Source organism: Grus americana, chromosome 2 (assembly GCF_028858705.1).
Source record: "Grus americana isolate bGruAme1 chromosome 2, bGruAme1.mat, whole genome shotgun sequence".
NCBI classification, from domain to species: domain Eukaryota; kingdom Metazoa; phylum Chordata; class Aves; order Gruiformes; family Gruidae; genus Grus; species Grus americana.
Window position 1 is genome coordinate 241,082 of NC_072853.1, and position 27,171 is coordinate 268,252.

At 46.3% G+C, this 27,171-nt stretch overlaps 1 protein-coding gene across 31 annotated transcripts in view; it reads right to left on the minus strand.

Moving 5' to 3' along the window:
• The window catches only part of SCRIB (scribble planar cell polarity protein), a 123,482-nt gene that overhangs the window by 78,249 nt on the left and 18,062 nt on the right, over positions 1-27,171 (minus strand). For 29 of the 31 annotated variants that reach the window (XM_054814043.1, XM_054814040.1, XM_054814032.1 and 26 more), the window contains exons 2-16: positions 21,530-21,647; positions 21,191-21,269; positions 19,715-19,804; positions 18,922-18,978; positions 14,234-14,297; positions 12,882-12,956; positions 12,648-12,792; positions 12,163-12,281; positions 11,307-11,506; positions 9,615-9,781; positions 8,891-9,015; positions 7,563-7,688; positions 6,780-7,004; positions 5,993-6,310; positions 3,801-3,863 (exon numbers count right to left, since the gene is read on the minus strand). In XM_054814043.1, the coding sequence (XP_054670018.1) occupies positions 3,801-3,863; positions 5,993-6,310; positions 6,780-7,004; positions 7,563-7,688; positions 8,891-9,015; positions 9,615-9,781; positions 11,307-11,506; positions 12,163-12,281; positions 12,648-12,792; positions 12,882-12,956; positions 14,234-14,297; positions 18,922-18,978; positions 19,715-19,804; positions 21,191-21,269; positions 21,530-21,647 (1,971 nt within the window). The remainder of the gene's footprint in view (positions 1-3,800; positions 3,864-5,992; positions 6,311-6,779; positions 7,005-7,562; positions 7,689-8,890; positions 9,016-9,614; positions 9,782-11,306; positions 11,507-12,162; positions 12,282-12,647; positions 12,793-12,881; positions 12,957-14,233; positions 14,298-18,921; positions 18,979-19,714; positions 19,805-21,190; positions 21,270-21,529; positions 21,648-27,171) is intronic. The other 2 variants (XM_054814021.1, XM_054814017.1) reach the window with 1 other exon arrangement.

Genomic DNA, 27,171 nt, shown 5'->3' on the forward strand with positions numbered 1-27,171 from the left:
GGTCTCCAAAGTATTCTAGAAGTTATCTTTCTCTTCTATTGACACAGTCAGAAAACACTACTGAACTTGCAAATAAGGACCTCTTTTTAAAGGCATGCAAATGCTTAAGCTCCATTAATTACTACAGGGGTTATTTTAATTATATAATTATATATATATAAAATTTAATATAAATTTTTTGTGTAATACTCATCCTAAACAGCAAGACCTGTATCTGTTATATACAGTGCATTTTCCTATTTCAAAAGCAAAAAACAGATTCACAGTGGAATGTTTTGTTTAAACGCAGTATCTTCTCTCTCTCTGATAAAAACACTCCTCTCTTGCTTTCTGTTCTTTCTATTTGAGAAAGCGAAGTAGATGATTGCGCCATGCTCTTAGAGCAGGAAGAGGAAACTCTGCAGATGGTTCTGTATTTGTATGAGAAATCATTCCACAGTTTGCTACTTGGTCCTTAAGAAAGCTCCAGATCAGATAAAATCTGCAGTTCACACAGTGTGATGTATTATGAAGAATAAGCAGTAAATACACAGGTAATCTCTGTCACTTTATAGGTGAATCATATTCAAACTGTGCCCTAATAGACGTGAATGCAAAGTTGTACATCTACAACAGATTACAATCCCTACCTCCAAAGCGTTGGAAGGTCACAGCACAAGAAAGAATACTAAGGGCCCTTCGACCCAGTAGGAAAGTCATAAAAAACAGTCCTATGGCAATAAATTAAAAGCCAGAGAAACTCAAAGAGAAAATATGGCATATTTTTCCTTGCTCAATGGGAACTTCAGTCATTTAAAAAAATAAATGTGTTGTGTCTTTTCATAACTTCGAGAGGATTCTGCTCTGTCAGGAGGTTCAACCAGCTGAGCAAATACAGGTGACATGATCTGTCTTGCATTATACAAGAGAGGTTTATTAATCTTTTCAGGGTTTAAAATGTACAGGTCACATTGCGGGAAAGTCAAATTCCCCACATAGAATTCTAAGCCTGACAATGTCCTGGTGAGGACACGGTCTCACTCAGTAAACAACAAAAACAGACCAAGGTGCAGAGGTCCAAGTGTAAAGACAGTATTGCAGCAGCATTGTTGAGATGAACAGCAGGGCATCCCGATGCTATGCACTAAGTGGGCCAACCTTTTCGAAGTTGAACCCCCTTAACACTGGATGCTTCAGGACCAAGCTGTGCTGTCACGGTCTGCCTCTGGCAAACAGAAGTTGTGGTGCCAAGCATGAGGTCTGCATTCAAACACAAATGGTAATATTTCTGAACAATTTCCACAGGACAAGACTCCTCTAAGGAGAAGACTCGACTCACTTCTGACTCCAGAGTGACAGGATATGACACCTGAGCAGGAGCTGCTGACAGGATCTTTTCCACCCTCCATCAAGGAAGTCAAGGTGCTCTGAACATCTAAGGTCAGCCTAGCTTTGTCCTAGGGAGGGGAACTAGCAGCATATCCTCTCTAGATAACCTTGTGCAGCTGGAAGAAAGCATCATGGGAGAAGTAAAAATCTATAAGCTCCTTAGTCAGCACAAGTTTCGCCAATGCAGAGCCCTTCATGACTCCTCTATTTTCAGATGCTCTGCAGAACACAGGTTAAGCCTGGGGAAACACAGAAGGATGACATCAGCCATTACTGCAGACAAAGAAGCATCAGTCACTTAAACAGAATTTGGGACCCTCTTTCCACTATCATCTTCAATCTGCACAGCAGATCCACAGGTGGATGAGGCTCTGAGCAACCTGATCTAGTTGAAGATGTCCCTGCTCATTGCATGGGGGTTGGACTAGATGACCTTTAAAGGTCCCTTCCAACCCAAACCTGATGAAATCATCCCTGGAAACAGCAGGTAGATGCTATTTCTGGGATCACTTTCCAAGCTACTCAGATGCTAAGTAGTCTTTAAGACCCTGAATATTTCTCCTGTTGTCCTCCATCTATTCACTGAGAGGCATGTGCTTTTCACAGCTGACGTGCTAGGAAAGATGGCAAGGGCATCTCTCTCAGCATGAGTGAGGCATCCCAACCGTGCAGTGCCCGAGTCCAGCTCTCTCAGCCTGAGTCCCACAGTTTGCTTTCACTGATGTTTCTGGAGACTGAATCTTCCACACGAGCTGCAGTCTTGGTAGGTACCCAGCATGATTCCACTAAACTGACAGAGTGTCACTGACTAAAGGTCAGCAACCATCCACTGAGCTGACCACTCCCTCAGAGCTGTAGGACAATCAACTGTTTCCCAAAGCTGGTCTGCTCTGGGGAGATTTCAGCCACCACCACTCATCTGGTGGATCTCTAGTATGCTTGTCCTTGGGAGCTGCACTACCACAGTGCTCTTTACAGTGGGAGAACAGATCTGCACAGAGGAGACTGTGCTGCAGGGACACCAGAGCAAACCTGGGGCCTCTAACCAACTATCCTCTCCAGCCACCATAGAAAAGTTCTACGCATTTCCATCAGATGCAGGTGAAGCACAGGCAGGAGCCAAGAAGAGGCAGGCAGACTGTTTCCTGATACAAGACTGAGGTTTCCTGGCCTACTGCACCTTGAGGAGCAAGAAAACTCTGCAAATGGAATGTGACGTCTAACAGCTGGAAAGAAGGACCAAGAGCAGTGATTTCCCAAATGAGGGACCAGGAAGTACCTGGCTATACTCAGTTTTGTCTCTGACTGACAGAAGAGCTATGCAAAAGAGAAACACAAGAAATATTAATGGGTTTTTCAGTGATCAAGAGCTAAGATGGACAAATCTTCAGGACACATTAACAGTAAACCACATGTGCGCCAGCTCATATTTTGCCTGAAGTGGAAAGGATTTGTCATCTCCCTCCCAGAAAGTCTTACTCCAAAACCAAGAAAGAAAAGCCTCCATTTTACAGTTGAGGGAGCAGCAAAGAGCCAAGTTCACACAGACAACTAGGCCAGCGCTCTCATGTAATACATGGGTCTGGTACCATTGTACTGTCCTAAGGGAAGAAACCTTCATGCAAGCCATTAGTACTGACAACGGTTTCTGCCTCTTGCCAGTGGCAGCAGCACTCTGCTCCCAACAGTTCCCTGGAAACACCGCCTGCAGAAAGCCCACTGACCCAAAGGATCAGGCAAGTTTACTGAAAACTTGGAAATAAATTCAGGAAGTTAATCATAGTCAGAGGATGAGCTAAAGCAGCAAGACACAGGACTTCAAACTTTGGTGCAGAACACCATACATGTGCCGGGGGCTTTATGGACCCTCTAGTGCCACCTGCCCCTTTCTGACATCCCAAAGTGCTGCATGTCAAGACTTGAGGGGATTCTATAGGGGGGGGCTGCATGAGAAGCGAAAATCATTAGCTCCAGTCCACCTTTCTCATGCAATGGCACAGTGTCCTGAGTTAGATCCTCCCCCCTCTCCCAAAGGGTCATGCACAGCACTTGGCAGATTCCTGAGGCGTCTACCCCTTCAGGGCTACCCACCACTCCCAGAAGTATGCATTTATTTTCTTCCACCTTCTCTTTCCTCGGTGCACAGCAAATAGAAAGTGACCTTTCCACCTCAGCCTTCTTTGGTTTTTTACATTTCTTCCGTCTCACTCCTGATCTGCAGCAGCCATTCTCACCTCAGGTATGGAAAAGTAGGGAAAGGAGGTGAAAGCAGGGGAAGAAACAATCATTGTGTGTTTGTGATCAGTCAGTTCCAGAAGCCACTTGACCCAGAGAGATCAGAGTTTCCCCTACAACAATGGGTGAGCCTGGGAAGCAAATCAAGCAGACTGAACGATTTTTGGCAGAGAGAGAACAGTAGGAGTGGTACAGACCTCTTCCTCCTCAATGCGAGCAGGTTCAATCAGCAGATTATTGGCTTGATCAAACGACACCCCCTGTTAGGACAGGAACCAGCAAAGAGGCATGCGGATTAGTGGAGCATAAACCAAACCCACCACCACTACCACCACCACCCAACACACAAACGCACACCAGAGCAGACCCCACTCACACCACTCCTGATTACCACCTACCAGCGAGTACCAGCGACAGGGCTGCTCCCGGGGCTCACAGCATGCAGAGTGTCAGCGCTCTTCGGCCCAGATAACTGGAAGCTGCATCTTAAAGGCCATATTTTGTCTGTGTTGGCACTCTGAGGCTGTGACCAGCAAGCTCACAAGCTGAACACTACTAGCTGATTTTACCCCCTCTGTACCGAGTCATTCAATGAAGAAGGAAGGATTAAACAACACAGGAGAAAAGCACATAGGGACCTCTGGTGCCACCCAGCTGCTGCACAGGAATGAAGCAATCCCAAATCAAATTGCATTGGTCCCTCCTGCAAAGGGAAGAGCCTTCAGTGCAACACTGCATCCTGTCAGACACCCAGGGATCCTGCTCCCAAATGCAGGAAACCTTACAATTTCTCTTGAAAACCAACTGTCTTTGCAAAAAACCCTCTGGTTTAAGGATTCAGCCTCCTGCACACCCTGTCTTACCTCCTTCTTCAATGCATGCATGCAGTACCTCTTACTTGAAACTCCACTGCACAGGGACACTGGTCCCCACATTCCCACTTCTGGAAGACAGCTCAGGAGGCACGCTAATAAATCTGCCTTCATGAAGCAGGTATCCAACCCACCCCCAAGAAAAGGAAAACTGTGATTTCCAGGCAGAAGGCTTAGCTGATAACAAAGGTAACTTTCTGGTCGATACACCAAACCCGTGGTCTCAACACCTATGTAGTCTTCACAGGTTTTGCCAATGGGTCAGTGCATCCTCAGCTTTGAGTTCCTGTATAAAATAAGCTTTTTGGGTCAGGGCATTTCCCAAGTATGTCAGCTCTTGGATGAAGGGGACTCAAGATGGCTTCACACATTCTTACGAGCAGCAGCAACTCCTTTTCATTCTGAAGACCTTCACAAACAGTAAGGAAACTACATACCTTGTCCCTAGGGAGCAAGGAATGACCTGTATGAGCTCAGACACAGCAAGGCAGGCATCCACTGAGAGAAAGGCTCCAAAGCAGACTTGAGTGTAAGAACATTCCCTGAGCAATCTGAGCTCCAGCGTGGGGTGGAAACAATCCCAACAGTCTGGAGTGTGTGCGGTAAGCAAGAAGAGATTTTACTCCAGCATCTTCCACTAGTTAGAGACCTACATCTCATCCCTGAGATTTGCTGGTGTCAGACTATCATGGAGATTCAGCCACATCTTAATCCCCCACCTGCCAAATACACCTCACAAAATCATCACACCAACTTCAGTAAGAACTGCTCTGACCTCATACAGTGCCCCTTATCAGTATATTCCTATTCTACAGTGAGGATCTTCCTCAAGCAAGAATCTCTGTGTGTCCCTAGCCAAACATGGTGATTCAGCTGAGTAGAGCCAAGGACCTCCTATCTCATCGGCCCCAAGCATAACCAGAAAAGCCCATCGTGGCCCCATGGGTAAAACTCCAGAGCACAAGTTCCCCCAAATCCCAATGCACACTTCATCAGACTGCATCTGCACTGGGGCAGGCACAGGGTAGAACCAAGGGGAAGGGCACGCTCCTGTCTGCTCTCACTACCCACTCCTCTCCAGCAAGCACCATGGCAGAAAGACAAGCATAGGCAGCCTGAACATAAGCCTGAGATTAGAACCATCCAGGGACAAAGCTCATTCTGTTGCAAATGAGGTGCAACAACCAGTGAGGAGGCAATTGAAAGGAACGGAAGAATCCCCGTCAGTGGTGGGACAAAAGAACTGTTCTTGCAGCACAGAACACAACATCACACGTAATGGGGAGGGTGCAAGAATCTGGATATAGCACAAGGAGTCAGACATAAGCAACATGACACAGCTCTTGGACAATCATATGAGACCCAGAACGAACTTTAGGTCTCCCACCCTCAGCATGTCTCTCCTGAAGTGCTGGAGCCTCTTGCCAATGTTTTCATTGGTACCACATCAACTTGGTTGGTACCTCAAGGGAGGTCTGGCACCCCTCTGATGTTCCCCCCTTCCCACAAGACCTTACCTTCACTGACGGCTGAGCAGATAAAGCTCCATTTTTTCTGTCGTCCTCATCCCACACTTCCTCCTGATCCTCAGGCTCTGTGTTGTTATTGCAGCCTCCTAACTCCTCTTCCTCTTTGGGGACTCCATCACTGTTGAGCCCCTGCAGGAGTGCCACCACTGCCTCTGGCTTGGGCAGTTTAGTTATCTTAAAGTGTTTCTTATAATGGGGCGTGTCCTTGCGGATAAGCCTCTGTTTCTCCACTGGGAATGGTCGCTCTTCATCTTCATCCTCATCCTCACTCCGTATTAGTGTGTCCTCAGCAAAGTGCACAGTGGGCTACAATGGCAAAGCCCCAGAAAGTTTGTGAGCCTCAGGTAACAGCCATATCTGGAAACAACACAGAAACCTGCTGTCCCCCCACTACCAACGCAGGCAAAGCCAGTGCTGCTGCTTTTGTGCCACAGAAGAAGCAGGAATACATGTTAAAATTTCACCGTACTTGCCTTTTTCCATACTGAGTCCTTCACCACACATCATCTGCCAGCTCCAGGTACTGAGGGCACTCAAACCTGTAACCCTGATTTTCCCATAGTCCCTGTCTGGCTCCCACACTGTCCTTCCTAGTCTCCCATGGACCCAGCTCCCACAAGCTGCCTGACTCTCTACTTGCACTTGGCCTCCACAGCCTGTAGTTGCCTCCAGTGATACCCAAATCACACTCAGTACATCCATTAACCATTTTCTCTGAAACTTTCAAGTCCTTCCACTTTTTATCATAACCCTGCTGCAGTTCCTAGGCTCCTACCTCATTGTATTCCACTTCCACATCTTCTTCCTCTTGGTCGGCAGCTTCCTTATGCTCCTCTTCAGCTCTGGGCTTTGCCTCCTTCTCCAGCTCCTGCATCTCAGGCACCCGTCCATTTGGCCAGCTCCTCTCTCCCTCCTCCTCTCCCCTAAAGTCAGCAGAGGCAGTGCTGTTGGAAAGGTGCGAGTCCTCACTGCGATTTGACATGGCGCTCAGCCTCTTCTCCTGAGAAGATGATTGTAAAAGTCAAGATGGAAACCAAAGCAGCAGATGAAGCAATGTAGCGTGATGGTGCAAGGTGGGGTATGATCTAGTACCAACAGAACCAGCTGCTTCTTCAGGCTGCCTGCTGTTTTCCCTGCCAAGTCTGCTGCATCTCACCCAGGTCCACCCCTGTTCCACCATCTATGTAGACATTTATTCTCAGTATCACACCTGGGCAGCAAGATGCCTCCCCGAGCACTCTGTTCCCATCATTCTTTACCGGGAATATCAGAGCCTTCCTCTCCCCTCCCTGTGTTATGACAAAAGTGGTACCAACGCACACAATTCCCCTTATGCTGTTCTCTGTCTCCTGATTGCATCTCTTGCTCTATCTCAGTGGCCCCAGCTGACACCACAAGGCAGATTCCAACCCTTGGAATCCCGGCAATCCATGCTCAGTCCCTTCCAACTTTCCAAAAAGCATGTTCTTTCTACCCAGCTTGCACGCCCTGTCTCCCCATTCCCCAAGCCCGCTACATGTTCTCTATGGTTAACCATTTCTTAGCGAACAGCACTCACTTCTGAGTTAGGAGAATTCAGGTCCATGTCAGGCTTTGCAGCATATACCTCATTGCGCCGAACTTCAATCACTTTCTTCATAACCTTCAGTTCACTGGGATGAGGGGTTGCCCTGCGCTGTAAGCCCTACCAAAGAAAAACTCTCAGAGCAGGAGATTCAACAGTCAGAGCAGCGTGTGCCACACCTCAAGACTGAACCAGTTCAAATAACATGTTTTATCAGGGCGCTAGAGCCCCAGCTGGACATGACCTAAATGTCACGCTGCAGGATCTGATCTGGGCTTCTCCATCACTATAGCCTGCAGCTGGGAAAAGGAAAGAAATGGAGGCAGACAACATTTCTCAGAGCTCTCCCTCAGACATTATCCTGCTTTCCATCTGATGGATTGAGAGGAATTATAGAGACGGGAAGTTTTAAATTGTGCTTCAGGCTTAGTAAACGCGAAACTGTCAACACAGAAACCCCTAAAGGAACACACAGGTGGAATATCTTCTTAATCCTTCTGATGTTTCTTAACATGTCTGACAAGCCCTGTGCTAGCAGAATTTGTGATGCTTAGCTAGTTCCATCCCAGCTAAGAGTCAAGAAAAACAGTATTCTAAAATTAATAACAATGTTAAAAACAATCAAAAAAACCCCCACAAAACCTCCAAACACCAGCAGCATATCCATGCTGCAAGGACAGATGCAAACACAATTTATTAGAAGGATTCAGATCTCAAGAAAATCTCTTTTCACAAGACAAAAGGAAAAAAATCCTTCAGGAGATTTAAACCAACAGAGTACTTGCTGAAAACTGAAACTTTTATCCTGCCCTTTGCATCTGCAATTAAAGCAAAATGATCTGCCATAGTTGTTAAGTCTGTCTACAGTGTTCAGCTACTTCAGTAACAGGATACTTCACAGCATGGGCTTGCATCGGGCTCCAGGCTTGAAGGGTTGGAGATTGCCTGGCTCAAGTCTGGCTGTGCAGTTCTTCCCCATGGAGGGGGTCAACTAAAATCCAGTCCTGACGGTGCTCTATTAGGATCTCTGGACTACCCGAACGGTCTACGGGCAGGTTAGCAGTCACAGCTCAACTCCCACGGGACAGCCGTCAAACTGTAAATCTGCACAAAGGCTCTCAGGGAATTCTCTTTTATACCTGCTTGTCTCCTCCGGGCACCAAATGCCCTTTGGACTGCAAAAACGTAGTATGCGTCTGTAGAGTATCACAGGGGCTGTGAAACATGAACACCACAATGGTTCCCCATCTTAGGAAAAAAGTTTAGATTGTGCCTATGTTTCCATAGGGAGCTAACAAGCCTCCAGAAACTCTCCTTCTTACCCGTCTCTCAGCTCCAGACTCATCTTCATCATCCACTTTGGGTTCATCCAGAAACTGAATCACACTGACTCTGTTTAAATTGGTGTCCGTCCAGCTCTCATCCACACTGTTCTGCAAAAGATTCTCTGGGGAGAAAGATAACACAGTGGGAGGTAATTTCTGAACAAGCAGGGTTGCGGCCTTGGATGAAAGACAGTTCTCAACCCATTAGGGCAGTTCTTTTGATTCACCCATGGCATCAAACCACAGAAGCCTTGAGGATACAGGATGTGGCCTCCAGATCTTGTCACCTCTTGTACATCTCCCACCAGATCCATGGCAGGCTCTACAAAAAGTACTGAATAGTTCAGCTCTAGCACTCCTTACCCAAGAACTAAGGAAAAGGGTAGGATTAAGGCACGAATCAGAAGTACTGACACAAGAATATCATCATGACAGGAAGCAAACCTTACAGACAATGAACTACTCGGTCAAAGGATCAAAGCAGAAGACTTGGAGACTAGGTTGCAGTTTCTTTACCACCTGGCAGAGAAGAAATTTCTCAGTTTTAACAATCTCTGCCTTGGAAAGTTGCCACCAGCCATTCAGAAGCCTAGGTCTGCTACAGGTGTCACAGTAGCGAAGAACAGTCCAACCAAGCAGAGAGGAAGGTTCATGGTCTCTTCCCTACAGCACTCTCCAGAGTACTCGGTACTGCAGCAGCATTCATAATGCAGTCTCTTACCTAGGCTAGGAGAGGGCTGCTGGGGAAGCAGGTAACAAGTGAGAACTTTCTCCCCTGTCTTTTCATCATCCTCTGTTTGGAATTTCAGCATGGGCTGGGACTGATTTTCTGCCAGCCACAGGGCTTTCAGGTTAAGGTTTGTCAAAGCAAATGGCAAGTTCTGCAGTCTGCAAAAGAAAATAAGAACTGCTCGTTAAACTTACTTGGTAATGAAGGAACTTCAACTCAGCTCCAGACTGCCTCAAGCTGCGTTGGAGGACAGAGCCAAGCCACTGCAGGGTCCCTCACTCCTACACACACTGAAGCAGCTGGCTCTTGTTGCATATGGCTCTGCCACAGCCACAGACTGGACTCCAGTAACCCACCCTCATCATTTTTTAGCAGATGACAACTCCCATCAACAATGTGGAAATGGTGAACTTTTGAAGAGGGGTTTGAAGACAGAAAATGATGCTTCCATAGATCAGTATACAGTGTTCCAAACAGAAGTTCTGGTTAGCTTCCAACTGCTACAAAAAATACCAGCCTCAGCTAACAGAACTCCAGCTAAAATCTGCAGAATCTTTCAGACCAGATCACAGATATTTGCACACTGTGGGTTTTTGGGTTTTTTTAACTGAAGGTTTTTAACCTGTTTACCTCTAGTCTCTGAATTCCAGGCTTTCTAAATAGCAAAGCCCCAAATTGTGAAACTGCTGCATGTAACATGGCATCTGGCAGAAATTTCACCTTCCCATAGTCAGGATACAGAAACAGCCAATGAATCACATGCAAATCAGGAAAGAAAAGCGTCTCTATCCCTGCATTAACTGCAGACCTGTGGCAGCCTGAGTGGTGCTCAGGCTGCGCATTGTACAGGCCTGCTAACTGGACTGAATTTTACTCTATATGCCAACAGTCCCAGTGAGACACCCAAACAGCACTGGCACACTAGTCACGTTGGCAAAACAATGGAGAAACTGAGCTGCCACTGGCTGGAGAGAAAACCTGAGGAATAAGAACCAGGTGCGTCTCATGTAGCTGTCAGGTACTCGGAATCAAGCAAATACAAGTACATTTGTATTTGCAGAGAACTGAGAGCCAGCCCAGTGCTCACTTCAGGCCACTACTAGGGGCCAAAGGCTGAACAGTCTTGGCATAGAAAAGAGATACAGCTAAAAGACACTCTTGTATGTTATGATGAAGACTATGCCTGAGTGTGTGTGTGCACGCTGGGTGGGGGTGCTGATGAGAGAAGGAGATGCTTTTCTACCGGACTGGGAAAAGGAACACTATATTCCTCCACAGACAGCATTCAGTGCCTCTAGCCAGAGAGATGTCTGGTGTTCATCAAAAGGCTTTGGCATCCATCACCTGAGGACCGATGACACAAAACTACAAAATCTGTAGGAAGACAGACAGTGGACCTGGGATTTCCCCTGATCTTTATTTCACACATGGCAAAATGTCCCCATGCTTCTGCATTAGCTCTACCCTGTATTCAAGTATCAAAGAGAAGGGCTTAACAGGCAAAGCTTGAGAGATACACGCCCTCTTTCCAGAGCCCCAGGTGGCCAGTCTGGGCTTCTCCAAACCATGGATCCTGGGATAAGCACAGATCCAGTGTCTCCCAAAACACACTAAGGCCCAGCCCATGCTGTTCCTTCACAGTGGCCTCCTCAGAAAAGCCTGTTTACCCTTCCTGCTACTGACCTGTTCCCGGCCACATCCAGGACGTGAAGCTCAGTGGTGTTGGCAAGCTCTGGTGGCAGGAGGGCCAGGCGATTGTCTCGCAAGGACAGCACATTCAGATTGGCACAGCCTCCAATCTCAGCTGGAAGGGATGTTAGCCTGTTCCGATCCACATTCAGGTTTGTCAGCTTGGCCAGCTTGCCGAGGGACTTTGGTAAGGCCTAGGAAGGAGATGATGATTCAGTAGTTGCAAAAGATAAGAGCAACAGAATAAAGGTATAAGGGCATAAAGCCCTCTATCTTGGGGGAAAAAAAAGCTGTCTTCTGTCCTAATAGACTAATTTTTGATAAAGTTCGCACTACAACTTTGGGACAGATTTTCCCTCAGGTTCACACACTGTTACATGCCAATTCTTCACCTCAACACAGCACACTCAGAACACCACTGGTCAAGGTTTTTCTCCTGTTCACCTGTCCATGCCCAATACTTGTGTTCTAGCAATCAAATCATGAGTAGTTTGGAGCAGGGCCATTTTAAATTACACTATTCCATGGCCACTCGCCAAATGCAGCTTTTGACATAGTCCTGCTCCCATCAGATTGGATGGGCTTCAGGATTGGGTATCCTAGAGCCAGCATCCTAGCTATCCCAGAGAATTTTTCAGAGGAAAAAAAAAACAGTTTAAGAAAGCAGCTTCCATCAGGACTTCTCAAGAGCCTGTGAGCTAGGGGAAACCGTGCATCAAAGCAGCTGAAGGGAGAGCAGCTGGAGCACGCTCAGGAATCAGGTTCAGAGGCCAGATGATGGGAAAAGATCCCTGACACGTGGCTAAACTGAACAGCACAGGAGAGGCAGGGTGGTTGCTGGTGTACTTACTGTCAGCATGTTCTCTGTCAAGATGAGTTCTGACAGATTTTCACAGTCCCCAATTGACTCTGTCACTTCTGTCAGCCGATTCTGGTCCACCTTGAGGATGGAGAGCTGCTTCAGCTGACCTGGCCAGGGCAACAAGCTAGGTGTGAACTATGCCACAGAAGTAATGATGCTGTTCCATGTTCATCTGGCCAAAATGGAATTTCTCTCCCATCAGGGATTATGTAACCTAACAATACAGGCACTACCTTTCTTTCCCACCAGGCCTGTTCACAGGTTTCACCCATGCATTATGCAGATCAAGAACCTGAACTCATCCTGCAGAGTTCTGCTCACCAGTATCATCTACTGCTTCTGCACTCAACCACTGTGACTATGCCCATCAAGTCCTAATACCTTGTTACACACACTCTTGCCTGAAGCTCCCCCGCCAGGACCACTGCCGGGGCAGTGAAGTCCTGCACTGCTCCCCATCCTGCAATACTCACCAATCCCATCCGGAATGCATTCCAGCAGGTTCTGTGACAGGAGCAAGTCTGTCAGGGCTACTAGCCCGCTGACTTCATTGGGCAACTGCTCCAGCTTGTTCTCTGACACATCCAGGCAGACCAAGCGGCGGAGATTGCCCAGTTCCTAGGATCAGAAAGGAGACACTACAGCTCGAGGGAGAAGCTGAGGAAGGGAGCAAAGTGGTGAATCAATGGCCCTGAACAGGTACTCACTGGAGGCAGGGCTGAGAGCTGGTTCCGGTCTAACCAAAGCTCACGCAGGTTTGGTAGTGCTCCCAGAGTATCTGGCTGTAACAGAGCAGGACAGTAATAGCATCAGTCCCTTCCACAGGGGAGAAGCTGCTCTAGGATGCTACAAATCACACCACACCTCTGCAAAGCTAGACATTGTTATTGCTTTCACACAACCTAGAACCATTCACCAAATGGTTTATGAAGCTAAAGTGTTGGTGTGCCACAATATAGCGGCACATACGTTTGGAAATGTCTGAGATGGCATACCGGCTGCAGAAGGTCCCAACAGGAAAAATGGAAGACAACAGCAAGGACTGCCTGGTAGCAGGCAAGACAAGAACTAAAGACGGCTTCGGAAGTTCTGGCCTTATGGAAGAAATGAGACTTTCTCCTCCTCCTCCTCTCAGACATGAAAACAAACATTTGGGTAACACTGGCCAACCCAATATGCTATAGCAGCACCGTCAGCAATGGTAGATGTACGTTCATAGCATCACTCCATTTGCTATCAACAAACACCACACACTGGTTAGCATTTGGGTTTGGAGTTAATGCACCACTGAAGTGCGGTTCAAGTGTCAGACAACTGTTCTCACAAGCAGGCTGCAGCCTCGTGCATAGCACACTGCACAAGCTGCTCCTTTGCCTCCCAATTTAGATGGCTTTCTGCCAAAAAGCATTCCAGAACATTCAGAGCAGGATTCAGTAACAGCTTGATCCATAGCTGCAAAGTTAAAGAACATCACTGAATGTGCCTGAATGTCAAGACAAGCTGAATTCTGAGACTGTGCACTGGCTCTCCAGCATGCTTATGCTCAGAGCCCTCCATGGAGGCACCCCAGTACAGAGGGCACACCCCCCATGCTTGGCTGACTTCACTGCCGGGAACAACACAGAATGGTCCTGCACTTACTAGTAGAGAAATCAAATCAGAGAGGAGAAAGGCAGAAAGGTGGCCTAGCAGATGTGAAAAACAACAGCTGGGGGCAGTGCAGCACAGAAGAGAAAGGAAATACCAAACAGAGAGTCTCATCGGAAAGGAAAGATCCTTAGGCAGCAAGATAGCGAGAATGAACAGAGCAGAAGGGCTTGGAAAGAGCAGAGCAAGTTGTGCATGAGGACAGTAAGAAGCAAGACACGAGGGCCAACACATGAAGAGAACATTATGCTCAGAACAATGACTAGGCCATGGTGGGCAGATCAGAATCTTCCCAAACAACCTGAGGGTCTATTTCTTTGTACTTCAGATGAAAAACCACTTGCTTCCACAGAGATACAGGGTTCTGCCCCTACCAACCACCCATATTCCCTCCCCACCATCCCGCACCTACCAGTACTTCCAGGTCATTGCCACCAAGATCCAACTGTTCTAACTTGACAAGGAAGGAGAGTGAACTGCAAGATACAGGGAGTAGAGAGGGGAAGAGAGAAGAAAAAAAAAAAAAGAACAAACAAACGGAAGGTTAGCATCTGGGACACACATCTCTCAAATTACATAATTTTTAATACCTCCTAAAACAGGTGGGGCAATCCTGACCTTTTTCATAGTCCCTCTGAGCCAAGCAGTTTAGGGCAGTTGGTTCCCTTCCCCAAGCCAGACCATCTGCACCAGGGAATTGGGTTCAGTAGCACCAGCAGTCACAAAGTGGCCAGTTTCCGCTCTGTCACCAATTTGCCTTCTCCCCCTCACACCATAAAATACTCTTTGAGCAAAAACATGACAGATGACAAGCCACACCTTAACATTGCTGCCCATTTTTGTAGCAAAGATGGGGACCTGGGCACAGACTAACAGATAACAGGAGAGTGTCAGCAGAGCACAATACATATTTGGGGGGCAAGGGGAGCACAGCTGCAGGGAGCGGCAGGAATGACAAATGCAACAGCCTCAGCTTCCCCGAATGGGATGCCCATGCTGCTTAAGAGAAAGGAAAAGACAACATTGGCACAATGTCTCAAAAGAGGTCAAGACGTACAGACAAGAAGCTCACTAGGCAAGATACTGAACGAAACCTGCATGGGAACCAAAGCCTGTCGACACTGGTGGTCCAGGGATGTGCCCCGAGTACCCAAACATGTTACGATCTGGTGATATAAAAGGCTGCAGCCCACAACCCCACAAAACCAGGACTGAGTTGTTCTGACATGGCTCGGGAGTTCATGTGTCCTCAGCTCTCAGTCCTACCCCATCAACTCCACCTCCCACTTCCCCAAACATGAGTTGCTGTCTCTCACTTCACACTAGGGCAGAACTGCCATCTCAGCCCTGCCCACTTCCCCAGCAGGGAGGGTCTTTAGTTCTTTTTATTTTCTTCATAAGAAATTGTCCTAATGGAGAAATCACTATACTTCTCTGGAAAAAGAGCTATACATCTCAACGCCATTCAAACTAAGGAAGTTGGGGGCTGCAAATCTGTGAGAAGGCAATAAAACAGATCTGTCTTGCCTGGGCCAGGCTATAAAAATATTTGAGCTACACAGGAAAAGCAAGTTCTTACCTTATGCAGTGGTGGATTTTGAGATATTAACTCAAGCAAAGGTTTATCAACAGGATCATCAAAAGGACTGTCTCTCATTATGACTGTACATTTGCTCTTTGACTTTTCCGAAGGGTGAAGCAGCCTTGACTGTCCCTTCACACCTTCATAGTTTGAATTCCCAAAATAGGGACAAGTGAGCTATGGAATCTATGTTGCCACACAAGGTCTTGCAAAATGCCTCAGTATAGATCACCCTCCGCTATTCCATGAGAATACATCAATGAGAGCTACCCTTCCCAAATTATTGGTAAGCTGCGTCCCATCTGCATGGGACAGATGAGTGGTAATCAGCTGTACAAGACAAACTGCTGTTTCAGAACTCAGTTGACAATAGAAAACTAACCAATGAAATTAAATTTTGACAAGTAAAGGTCATTGCCAGCTGGATCTTTTAAGGAGCTCAATAACAACAAAAATCAAAAGGATACTGATGCATTACGCAGTCACAAATTCACAGTATTGAAACCCATCTACCTGCTGGGCTTAGTAACCTTGAAAACTGAAAGCATCATCCATTTTGGTAAGTCATTCTACTCTTTGGCAAGATCACTTGGACTTGTTCAGAGCCATTCTAGGGCACAATTTGACCAGACTAGTAGAAGAGCTTCAGAGCTGGGTAGACCACTGAAATTGCTTTGGCCATTGATTTCAATCTCATATTTGACTGACAGATCTGACAAAAATTGCCTTGGCCTTCAAGATCCTCTTCTACCTTTGGAAATCATCCAAAAGTAGAATTTGGGGAATTGGGGAAAGATGAAAAGAAGCTGGAATTGCACTGCAGAAAGAGTATCAAGCCTGGACTTATCTTTCAGGCAAAAAAAACCCCAAAACTCATAGCACGCTACAAGTATCTTGCTGGATGGCATACAAATCTAACACAGGGAAAAAAGGGAGCACTGGGCATGAGAGATCTCCCCAGAAACCATATGGGTTTGGTCACAGACTGAATTCTCAAACTCCAGATATTTGCTAGTTCCTAGATGATGAAAAGCCATTGAGACCATTCTTCACTGTAGTTTGAAAGCCCCACTTTGGATGTAGCTATTGCAGCTCTTCGTTTATATGGTGTACACAGTCGTGGTCCCTGTCTGTATGAACACAAAGAACACATGGAACAGACAGCAGTGGGTCCCAACACCAGGACCCAAACTTCTGCTTGCCTGTTCTCAGCCTGGCACGAGGAGCTTTGGCTCTCACGTTCTCCCTTGTGGCCTATATTCCATGTGGGGCCATCTCAGCTGGTCTCTTAATATCGCCTTTCTGTGACAGAGCACTAATGCTGACAACTTCTGTGCAGAAAAGATCCAGTGACTTTGGTATCAGAGACAAGATGACAGTGTTAATTTGAACTATGCTTCTACATTGTGTAATGACCAGATGTGAAGCCTGCGAGCTGACCAGCGCAGACTCTTTCAGTTCCTTTTTGGAAGCGTCTTGTCCTCTGGGTCAAAGCTGACATATGAATTCTACAAACAGATATAACTGATGTCATATAAAGCCTGTACTTGGCAGGTCCCAGAGAAAAATAACCATCAGGAAGAGCATGCGCCCGAGTCAAAGCAACATCTCACAGTGAAGGGAGGCATGGCCATCACAGAAGAAGCAAGACAAAGCCCTGACTGCTTAGAGTCTCAAAGCCTTGCTTGAACACTGTATCATCAGATGCCTCCTTTGCCCTCTTTTTTTAAATAAAGCAGAGGAGCAAGGGGGGAAGCACAGATAACCAAATTGAACACTTGCCATGAATAGTAAGAGGGCACTGAGGAAAGGTGACAATAGTTGCATGCTTCACACATTCACTGAGGATTTTGTGTGGGCCCAAAACACACTGCTATTCAAAAAGAAGTCAGGTAGAATCCCTTCCAACATATATTCAAGGAATCATAGAATCACAGAATGGTTTGGGTTGGAAGGGACCTCAAAGATCATCTAGTTCCAACCCCACTGCTACAGGCAGGGACACTCTCCACTAGACCATGTTGCCCAAAGCCTCATCCAACCTGGCCTTAAACACTTCCAGGGATGGGGCCTCCACAACCTCTCTGGGCAACCTGTGCCAGTGCCTCACCACTCTAACAGCAAAGAATTTCTTTCGAACATCTAATCTAAATCCACCCTCCCTCAGCTTAAACCCATTACCCTTTGTCCTGTCACTACACTCCCTGATAAACGGTCCCTCTCCATCTTTCCTGTAGGCCCCCTTCAGGTACTGGAAGGCCACAATTAGATCTCCCCAGAGCCTTCTCTTCTCCAGGCTGAACAATCCCAACTCTCTCAGCCTGTCCTCACAGGAGAGGTGCTCCAGCCCTCCAGTCAGCTTCGTGGCCCTCCTCTGGACTCGCTCCAACAGCTCCATGTCTCTCCTGTACTGGGGCCCCCAGAGCTGGACACAGTACTCCAGGTGGGGTCTCACAAGAGCAGAGTAGAGGGGCAGGATCACCTCCCTCGACCCGCTGGTCACACTTCTTTTGATGCAGCCCAGGACACGGTTGGCCTTCTGGGCTGCAAGCGCACACTGCCAACTCATGTTGAGCTTCTCATCAATCAATACCCCCAAGTCCTTCTCCTCAGGGCTGCTTTCAATCCATTCCTCGCCCAGCCTGTAGCTGTGCTTGGGATTGTGCCAACCCACATGCAGGACCTTGCACTTGGCCTTGTTGAACTTCATGCGGTTCGCATGGGCCCACCTTCCCACCAGGAAGACTGGAGGAATCATCATTTGGATGGATAAGCAGGCAGAAAACAAGCTGACAGAGCTGAAGTAGGTTAGAAAACTCAACAATCAACTCTCATGGGCTCCAAACCAGAGATTAGTGTACAGACTCATTAGTTCTCCACATCCTATCTACCTGATAGCATCAGCTGTACCAAACAGATCCTCTACCAGGAATTCATCTCTGTCCCTAACTCTCTGAAACATTTAACAAGACTTACCTCTTCTGCCTTGCTGGCTTATTTTCTGTCTGCTGCAGGAAAGGCTGTTATCCCACCCATTCCCACACACTGCTCAACCAGAACAATCAGAAGGGATACCCAAGAAAACAGAGATGTCAGAAGCAAAATATATCTTCAGCCGTATTCTGCTGCTCTTCAAATTATGAACTGCACAGTACACAGAGTTCTTCCGTTACCCACATCAATACATTTTCCCTCTTTTTCCAAAAGAATCCGTCATCTGCTCCTCCTCTCCAGGAAAAATGGTTCTCACCATTTCAAGCAGCTTTCTTGTGGAACCCTGTCTATTCCAAATCAATCCTGACACAGAGGATGAGTACAGACTCTGAACATCCTTCCCTGCTATTAAGCCCTGTACCATCTCTCTCCCTCCTCACCACAATTTACAGAAATCCAGCAAGATGGAGATAATGTATGCAAAGCTTTGAGCCCTCCCAAGTAAAGTGCTAGAGCCTGTACTACAGAAACAGCAAGTCTCTGAGGAATCAGGAGACTCCTGAAGCCACCAGACAGACACTCACGTGGGGAGAGTCTTTAGCAGGTTCTCACGTAGCTCCAAAGTCACCAGGTTTGCCAAACTGCAAGAGAAAAGGGAGCGAGAAAGCCAGATTGACTGAATAGGGCTTCAGGGATACAAGGAGATGCTCATATCCCTTCCCTTGGGACCACCCCTCATGGCCTGCACAAATGCATATACATGAGTGCGTACACATGAATGGAGATGACAGGGGAAACAAAAACCAAAGAGAATCTTCTGGTGAAGGTGACTGCTTATTGCACAATCATGCAAAAAAACAACACTGTGCCCAAACTCAGGACAAGGAAACATAGTATCACATACAGGACTGTCTGCCCAAAAAGATAAAATTCGTCACACACCAAAAGCCAAATCCCATGGGAGGGGCACTGCACCCCACAGGCAAAGCCCTACAGGCTTTGTCTTGGCCATTTGCTAGCAGCATAAATAATTTCAACATCATTGGACAGACCACACCTATTTGGAAAGAGGTGAACGGGCACTCATAAAATAAGGAAAGATAGAGGATTTGAGAAGCCTGGATGCGCTCCTTGCCTGTGCCACAGACCCCAAAGGAGGAGAAGCAGCTGAGACCAGGAAAGGAACCTTTTTAAAAAGGTTGGCTTTTAAGAAGAATAATGCTGAGAGGTGCTCACACAGTATGTTCAGTACAGTGGCAAGCTGTAACTGGGATGGCACGCTCTTCCCCTCCAAGTCTTGCTAGTGTCGCCACCCCAGTAGCATGGTGTCCCCATCCCAACCCTCCTCCCCGTTATGAGGAACAGGGGCATACTCACTTCCCAATGTCATTGGGGAGGCTCTGCAGGGACACATCATTCAAGGCCAAATGGCCCAGGCTCCGAAGCTGTGTGAAGCCCTCTGGAAGCCTGTGAAAGCAGGATGGAACAAAACACCATTAATTCTGTGCACAAAACAAGCCCTAAATTCCTCACTTAAATCCCCCAAAAGCCAGTCTTATCCCAAATGGTATCAACACGTGGAAAGGAAAAGAGCAGGAACCAACTCCGACCCTGGCTCCTGATCCAGGATATGCCCAATTTCCAAGACAACAATAAACCCTTGCACCAAAGTCACTACATGTTCAAGTGTGCAAACTTGGCTCTGCAGTACTCTAAACACAAATCCCAGACTAAATTATGCCATGTGACTGTTTAAACTTGGAAGCAGAGAGGGCTACCACGTAATCCAAATGCCCATCTAAGGATATTTTTGCAGATGACACTGCAGCATTCCCCAGGACCAAGTAGTGTCATCGTAACAGCTCCAAGGTGCAACAGAACTGGGAAAGACCCATGAAAAGGAGAAATTCTTTGCTGGATCCAGTTCCTGGAGCTTCCCTGCCCCACTGCTCATGACGCACATCTTACAACTCTGGGCCACAAAAAGACTCTGACAAATAACTGCTAGTGTAGAAGTGCTGGTCATTCCTGTGGTACAGGGATTCTCACCAACTGAAAATCTTGTCCCATTCTGGCAGAATCTGGCTCCACAACAGGGAAGCAGAGAGTTAAATCTATTTAAAGGGCGACTTGGGCAGCGCTTGCCCAGGAGCACAAAGGGCAGCAGGCATGTGGAGTCAGACTGGCATCTACAGGGACCCCAGCAGACAATGCACCAAGACACCAGTGCCTGAAAGCATGGTTCACCAAGGCAAAGGAGCCACACTTAAATTCCCAAAACATTATGGATTAAGAGCTGTAGAGACAGAAGAGACAAGGCAGAACGCCCCATTCTTGGACATAGCTCTGGCCACTGAGGTATCAGGGAAAATATGCAAACACAGAGTTCAAAGGACGGCCATCCTAAGTTCTAAATAAGAAGACACAGAGCAAAAAGGACCGACAGAGAGCAGAGGATATAACACAGGCCTTTCTCTACTTCTCTGTAGTACAAACAGTCCACATCCATTCTGGTTTGTGCACCAGGGTGAAGGGGTGGGGAGGGAGTAACAAACTTATTCCAAGAGGGCAAAAGTCCTCGCCATTCACACCAGTGGCAACAGTAGGACTAAAGGCTCATCAATCCAAGCCATAGGCCCTGCAGAAGAGGGAGCACACACCAGCTCTTCCCTACGCTGAGTGTTCCACCTGTCAGGACAGCAGGCATCTGCAGGTCTTGGCAAATGCAGGGTGATCCTAGGCCTTGACTTCAAGGGAAGACAATTACAAGATGAAGACAAGAGAAAGCTAGGGAGAATGAAGATTTCAACTCTCATTCTCAGCTGGATGAAAGGGTTGCATATGCGTTCCTACCTGGAGAGAGGATTCCCACTGAAGTCTGCGATTTCCAAGGATTTGCAGAATTTGATGCTTTCAGGAATTTCTGGAATGTCTGGAAAAAATATGTGAAAGAAAAAAAAAAAAGAGGCTTGAGAAGAGCCTATCATGTGGAAAACAGGAGACCAGGTACTGTTGACAGCCTAAGACACTGTAAAACAACCATATTTTCATAGCTCAGGACCCATGAGAGATCACTCTGCAGGACTGTGAAAGGTACTGCCTCTTCCAGAGTACAAGTGCGCAGGGTAGTACTACTACACTGAGAAAAGTGGGGCTGTGGGGCATCCACTCCCCATTTAGCTTTGACCTTACCATTGCGAGAGATGTCCAGTTCCACCAGTTGCATGAAGTTGGCAACCTCAGGGGGAAGTCTCTGGATTTCATTGTCACTCAGACCCAGCTTGCGCAGGTTCAGAAGCCTAAAGAAAGGCTATGACAGGAGAGAACAAAACTGGGTCAGCAGCAGTTCTGTGGGAAACCTGTCTTCTCACCTCAGGGCAAATCAGAGCATCCATCCCTGGAGACAACTGCCTTCTCTCATAACCTCTGTCCTGGTGAGGTCCTCAAAGTGCAGTCACTGCACAGATGAGAACCCCGATTAAAGTCTACAAGAGATGAGGGTGAAAGAAGAAAGGCAGTTCATGAGTTTAGCTTGATGATTTAACATCTCTGCTATCCCACTGTTCTTCTCCCTCCCTTGTAGGATACAAAATGGATATTCCTGGTTCATCTTAGGCATTCAAATACTAGCATCATGAGGAAGTCACTATAAAGCAGCTTGCCAGCAGACACTACAGTTTTCGAGTCTGGTCCAGAGAAGCCAACGAAGGAGAAATACAAGGGGACTTCCAGACTGAAGTCCTGTCCCTGCTGTCATACACATATGCTGTACAGTATATTTTGTCAGGATGCCAGTGGCAGGCCCCTACACCCAGGGAAAGGGTTTGTGCCACTTGTACCAGAAAAGAAAAGGAGCAGGTAAACTAACTGTAGGGCCCAAGTAACAAATAATTAGAGAAGGAAAGAAAATTCCTTTCTAGAAACACCACAGTCAGAGAAACGTTGACTGGAAGGGACCTCTAGAGGTCTCTCAGTCTAACAACATCCAGTTTCTTCACACCTACCCTTGTTCTCAGAAGTCAATTATATTAGCTATAAATGGTAAATTACATCAATCATACTCTTTCTAGACATCAGCAGCCTCTCAGTAAGTTTACTAAACACAACATACTATAATTATCAACTGAACAAATCTTGCAGCTGCTTCTAACTATTGTCGGACATAGGATACTGGACAGGATGGAAACCAAGGCTGTGGTGTTTGCTGCATTTCCCAGATTGTTTCAGAGTGCCTGGGAATAATAAACAAACAATACTGGGCCACTGCAGAAAATAAGACAGTTTTAAGAAGTTTACCCATAACCCACAAACAGAAAAAGGCAGAGACTGCTGCACACACACATAGTAATGCTGTGTCTGATTATGTGTTTGGGTTCTGCCACGGTACAGACAAGTGCCCTAAGGCACCTCTAACAGTTCATGAGTTTTAGATGGTCAAACCCTAAGAAGCTAATAACTCAACCCGTGATGCAAAAGAAAGTAGCGATGAAGATAGGAACAAACTCAGGTCTACGAAGGGACACACAGAAACCACTTCTAATCCATGTAATCATCCTGTCTGGCCTATGCCAGAGGCAGAGAGGGCGTTAGAGTAAGCAGCAGCAGATGTAATCGCAGGATTACTTACAGATCAGAAAACACATCCAGAGAGTCAGGGCTGCTTACACAGACCACACTGAGAAGGATCAAACAAGAATTTGAGGTCTGAACCTTCTTTCTCAGTTGCCTTTCCAGTAATCCATCTGCATAAAAGGCTGCTGAAACAGACCTCCCCAGGCATAGTTGTGGGGGTATTGAAATTCGTTCAGGTTTGGGGTGGTGGGACACCCACAACTGTCACTCATAACATTGCAAAGATCAGTAATACAGACCATATGAGGGAGGGGTAACGAATGCAAAGATGATGCACAACATAACCATGAAAAGATACACAGACCATAGAGCGAGCTGCTCACCCCGCTAGAAGGGATGATGATGAGGTCTAATACTGTAACTTGAGAAGTTTCTCTGCTGTAGATCAAAACCTCTGCAGTTTCCCCACAGAGATGTCTCAGTCAGGAAACGCTGCTGGGTGCATGTGTGAGGGACTGCAAAATGCGGCATGGCCTTTGCTACGCCAAGGTTGTCATACTTCCACATCACTCCCTGTGCTGAAAGGGAGAAGTGCTTTGGGATGAACAGCAGTGATATGAAATTCATACTCCTGATGTCCTAAAGTAGTACAGGAGACCATAAAAAGTAAAAAAAGAAGAGGAAAAAACCAGTCCTCTTGACACTGAACAGCACGAGTTCTTTTTAATTCAGTTTATCTAATGCAAATCAGTTTAATAAGAAAGGAAGTAGGTGAAAGTCTAAATGACAACAAAGATTCAAGCCAGAACAGGAGGTTTAGAGACTTGATTTGCTATTGTTTCCTAGCTCCTTCTCCTAATTTTAGAATGCAAGGAAATTCCAGGCAAGACATTGTGTTGACCTGCTAGAGTCTACAGGTTGGAAAATAACAAAGGGAACAGAACATCCATCGTCCAAACTTTTAGCACTTCTGTCTACAGATTTTAGGCAGTCTCAAAATAGAGGTGCACACTTCTAAAAAAATTTTTTTACCGTAAGCTAAAACTGGTAGCTGTGAGCACTGACTTCAGTTTTGCCTACAGTTAAGTTTTACTGTCTTAGCTAGGCCATCAAAATCAAAACAGCATAACACTACTTTGGCACAGCAGTTGTATCCATGCAGCTTATTGCAATCTAACAGAACAAACCGTGTAACTGGCCTAACTACCTTACTGAAAATAATCAGAACCTACATACACACAGTGTGGACCAAGCCTCCGAATCATGCTGTCGTGACAATCTTACAATTCCTCCCAGCCAATTAACTTTGCTTCAGGGAGACATCTACTAAATATAATGTTCCAAAATACCTTGCTTTGTAGGCTACTTTTTTGTATCAGTTAAACAGCATTTCTTCTCCCTCAGCTTTTTTTTTTTTTTTTTAAAAAAAGGTAACCAAAAAACTTCAAACTTCACAGAGCTGACAGACTATTATCAGATCTGTGCACAAACTTCCATTCAGCAAACAACAAGACAACAGTAATACATCCCACTTCTTAAGATTCAGTTAAACTGGACTTGAATAAAATATTTTGATGTGACAAGAATTCAAATTAGTCAAAAGTCATCAGTGGAGGTCACAAAGAACAAATGCAGAATTACAGCGTTTCCACGCAAGAATTAAGATTTTATATTTGCAAAAAAAAAAAGTTAAGCAAAATCCAAGTAAGCCACCATGTCTACCCTGACTACTAAAACCTTGTTAATTGTTAGGTACCAACCACTAACTCCTCATCATTAACCCCTTACCAACAGGACTGTGTCAATGAAATACTGCTAGCTGAAGCACAGATACACCAACAAGTCTGTACTTTCCCTTGATAGACTGCTTTGCTCATGAATGCCTTTACTATAGTAGCATAAACAGTTTTGCCAGCAGAGCATACCGATGTTTCCATAACCAGTCTAGTAGACTTAACTGCCGTTGCATCATAGAAATGCAAAGGCAGAGCAGCACTGCTGAAGCAAATAAACAGACGCTGGTTGTTCAGCTGCTGTTCGGAGATGGGACCATCTTCAGAAATAAGCACTTAAAAGTGCAAAACAGATGTGCTTCCTGCTTATGCTAGCAAAGCTTTTAAAAAACCAGGAAGCAGTCCACGTTTGTCTTATCTCCACTAGGACTACAGTTAATATTATGTAAAATATAGCAACATGATGTAATCAAGAACTGATAAGACTGCAAACACTGTATCTAACATGATGCATATAATCTTCAGTTCAGTATTTTGTGAACTGGGTACTTCAACTCCTAACTCCCACAGACAAATTTACAAAGCAAGACTGCACAAGAGATTCATTTGTGACACCGGAAATGGAGAATAAATTAATTTTAAGTTTGTTACTGGAACTAAGAGTGAAAATCACAAATTTGGCACTATACTGAATGTCTGTATTAAGATGAAACACACATAACTTCAATATTTTCTGAATATAAAAAAAAAAAATCACCAAATCTGCATGACCTAGATCTTTCAGTGTCCAAACTAGACTGATATAAGATCAAAAATAGAAGTTTGAATTAAAAAAAAGCAGCAATCTTTCACTGTTTCCTGCCGTACCAGAAGCCTAAGGACCACACAGAGTGAACACAGATTAGCAGAAAAGGACTCCAGTGCACAGGAATTCTGCCAGCTCATAGTATGATGGAAGTTATCACAAATATAAAAAAAAAGGCCTAAGACAAAGATTATGGGGTGTACTAATACATTAACACCACAGTTGGGTAACTAGGGGGGGGAAAGCCTTTGTAAATTAAAATACTGCTGAAGTATGTGAATGGTTATGGGATGGGTAAGATGGAAAACTACTACAAAATTGTCTTGTAAATAAGATTCAGGGGGCATAAATTCTTACAATACCCAGAGCAGAGCAACTGAAATATAACAGCTTGGAAATACATAGGTCATTATTCTCATTCATGTACTGATTGGCTGAAAATTAGTGAAAGGTATAAAGAGCCTGTAAAGCACTATAAGCCAAAAGATAAGAAACACTCCACAAAATTATAACATTGCAAAAAAAGACAGAAAAATGTGAAATACTGGCTCTGCACCACGTTTGCAGATGCAACATCCTCATTCAGCAGCCCCTCCAAAGGCAAAAGCAGGCAAACATATTAGAAGTCATCTTCTGGCAGTCTGGCAAAGTTACCACCGACTGGAAAAGGGGGAACATAACCCCCATTTTTAAGAAGGGAAAAAAAAAAGACCCAGGGAACTACAGGCCGGTCAGTCTCACCTCCGGGCCTGGCAAGATCATGGAGCAGACCCTCCTGGAGACTATGCTCAGGCACATGGAAAATAAGGAGGTGATTGGTGACAGCCAACATGGCTTCGCTAAGGGCAAATCGTGCCTGACAAACTTGGTGGCCTTCTATGATGGGGTTACAGCGTTGGTGGACAAGGGAAGGGCAATTGACATCATCTACCTGGACTTGTGCAAGGCATTTGACACTGTCCCGCACAACATCCTTGTCTCTAAATTGGAGAGACATGGATTCAACAGATGGACCACCCGGTGGATAAGGAATTGGCTGGATGGTCGCACTCAAAGAAGTGTGATCAATGGCTCAATGTCCAAGTGGAGAACGGTGACGAGTGGCATCCCTCAGGGGTCAGTACTGGGACTGGCACTGTTTAACATCTTTGTCAGTGACATGGACAGTGGGATCGAGTGCACCCTCAGCAAGTTTGCTGACGACACCAAGCTGTGTGGCATGGTCGACACGCTGGAGGGAAGGGATGCCATCCAGAGGGACCTTGACAGGCTTGAGAGGTGGGCCCGTGAGAACCACATGAAGTTCAACAAGGCCAAGTGCAAGGTCCTGCATGTGGGTTGGCACAATCCCAAGCACAGCTACAGGCTGGGCGAGGAATGGATTGAAAGCAGCCCTGAGGAGAAGGACTTGGGGGTATTGATTGATGAGAAGCTCAACATGAGTCGGCAGTGTGCGCTTGCAGCCCAGAAGGCCAACCGTGTCCTGGGCTGCATCAAAAGAAGTGTGACCAGCGGGTCGAGGGAGGTGATCCTGCCCCTCTACTCTGCTCTTGTGAGACCCCACCTGGAGCTCTGCGTCCAGCTCTGGGGGCCCCAGTACAGGAGAGACATGGAGCTGTTGGAGCGAGTCCAGAGGAGGGCCACGAAGCTGACTGGAGGGCTGGAGCACCTCTCCTGTGAGGACAGGCTGAGAGAGTTGGGATTGTTCAGCCTGGAGAAGAGAA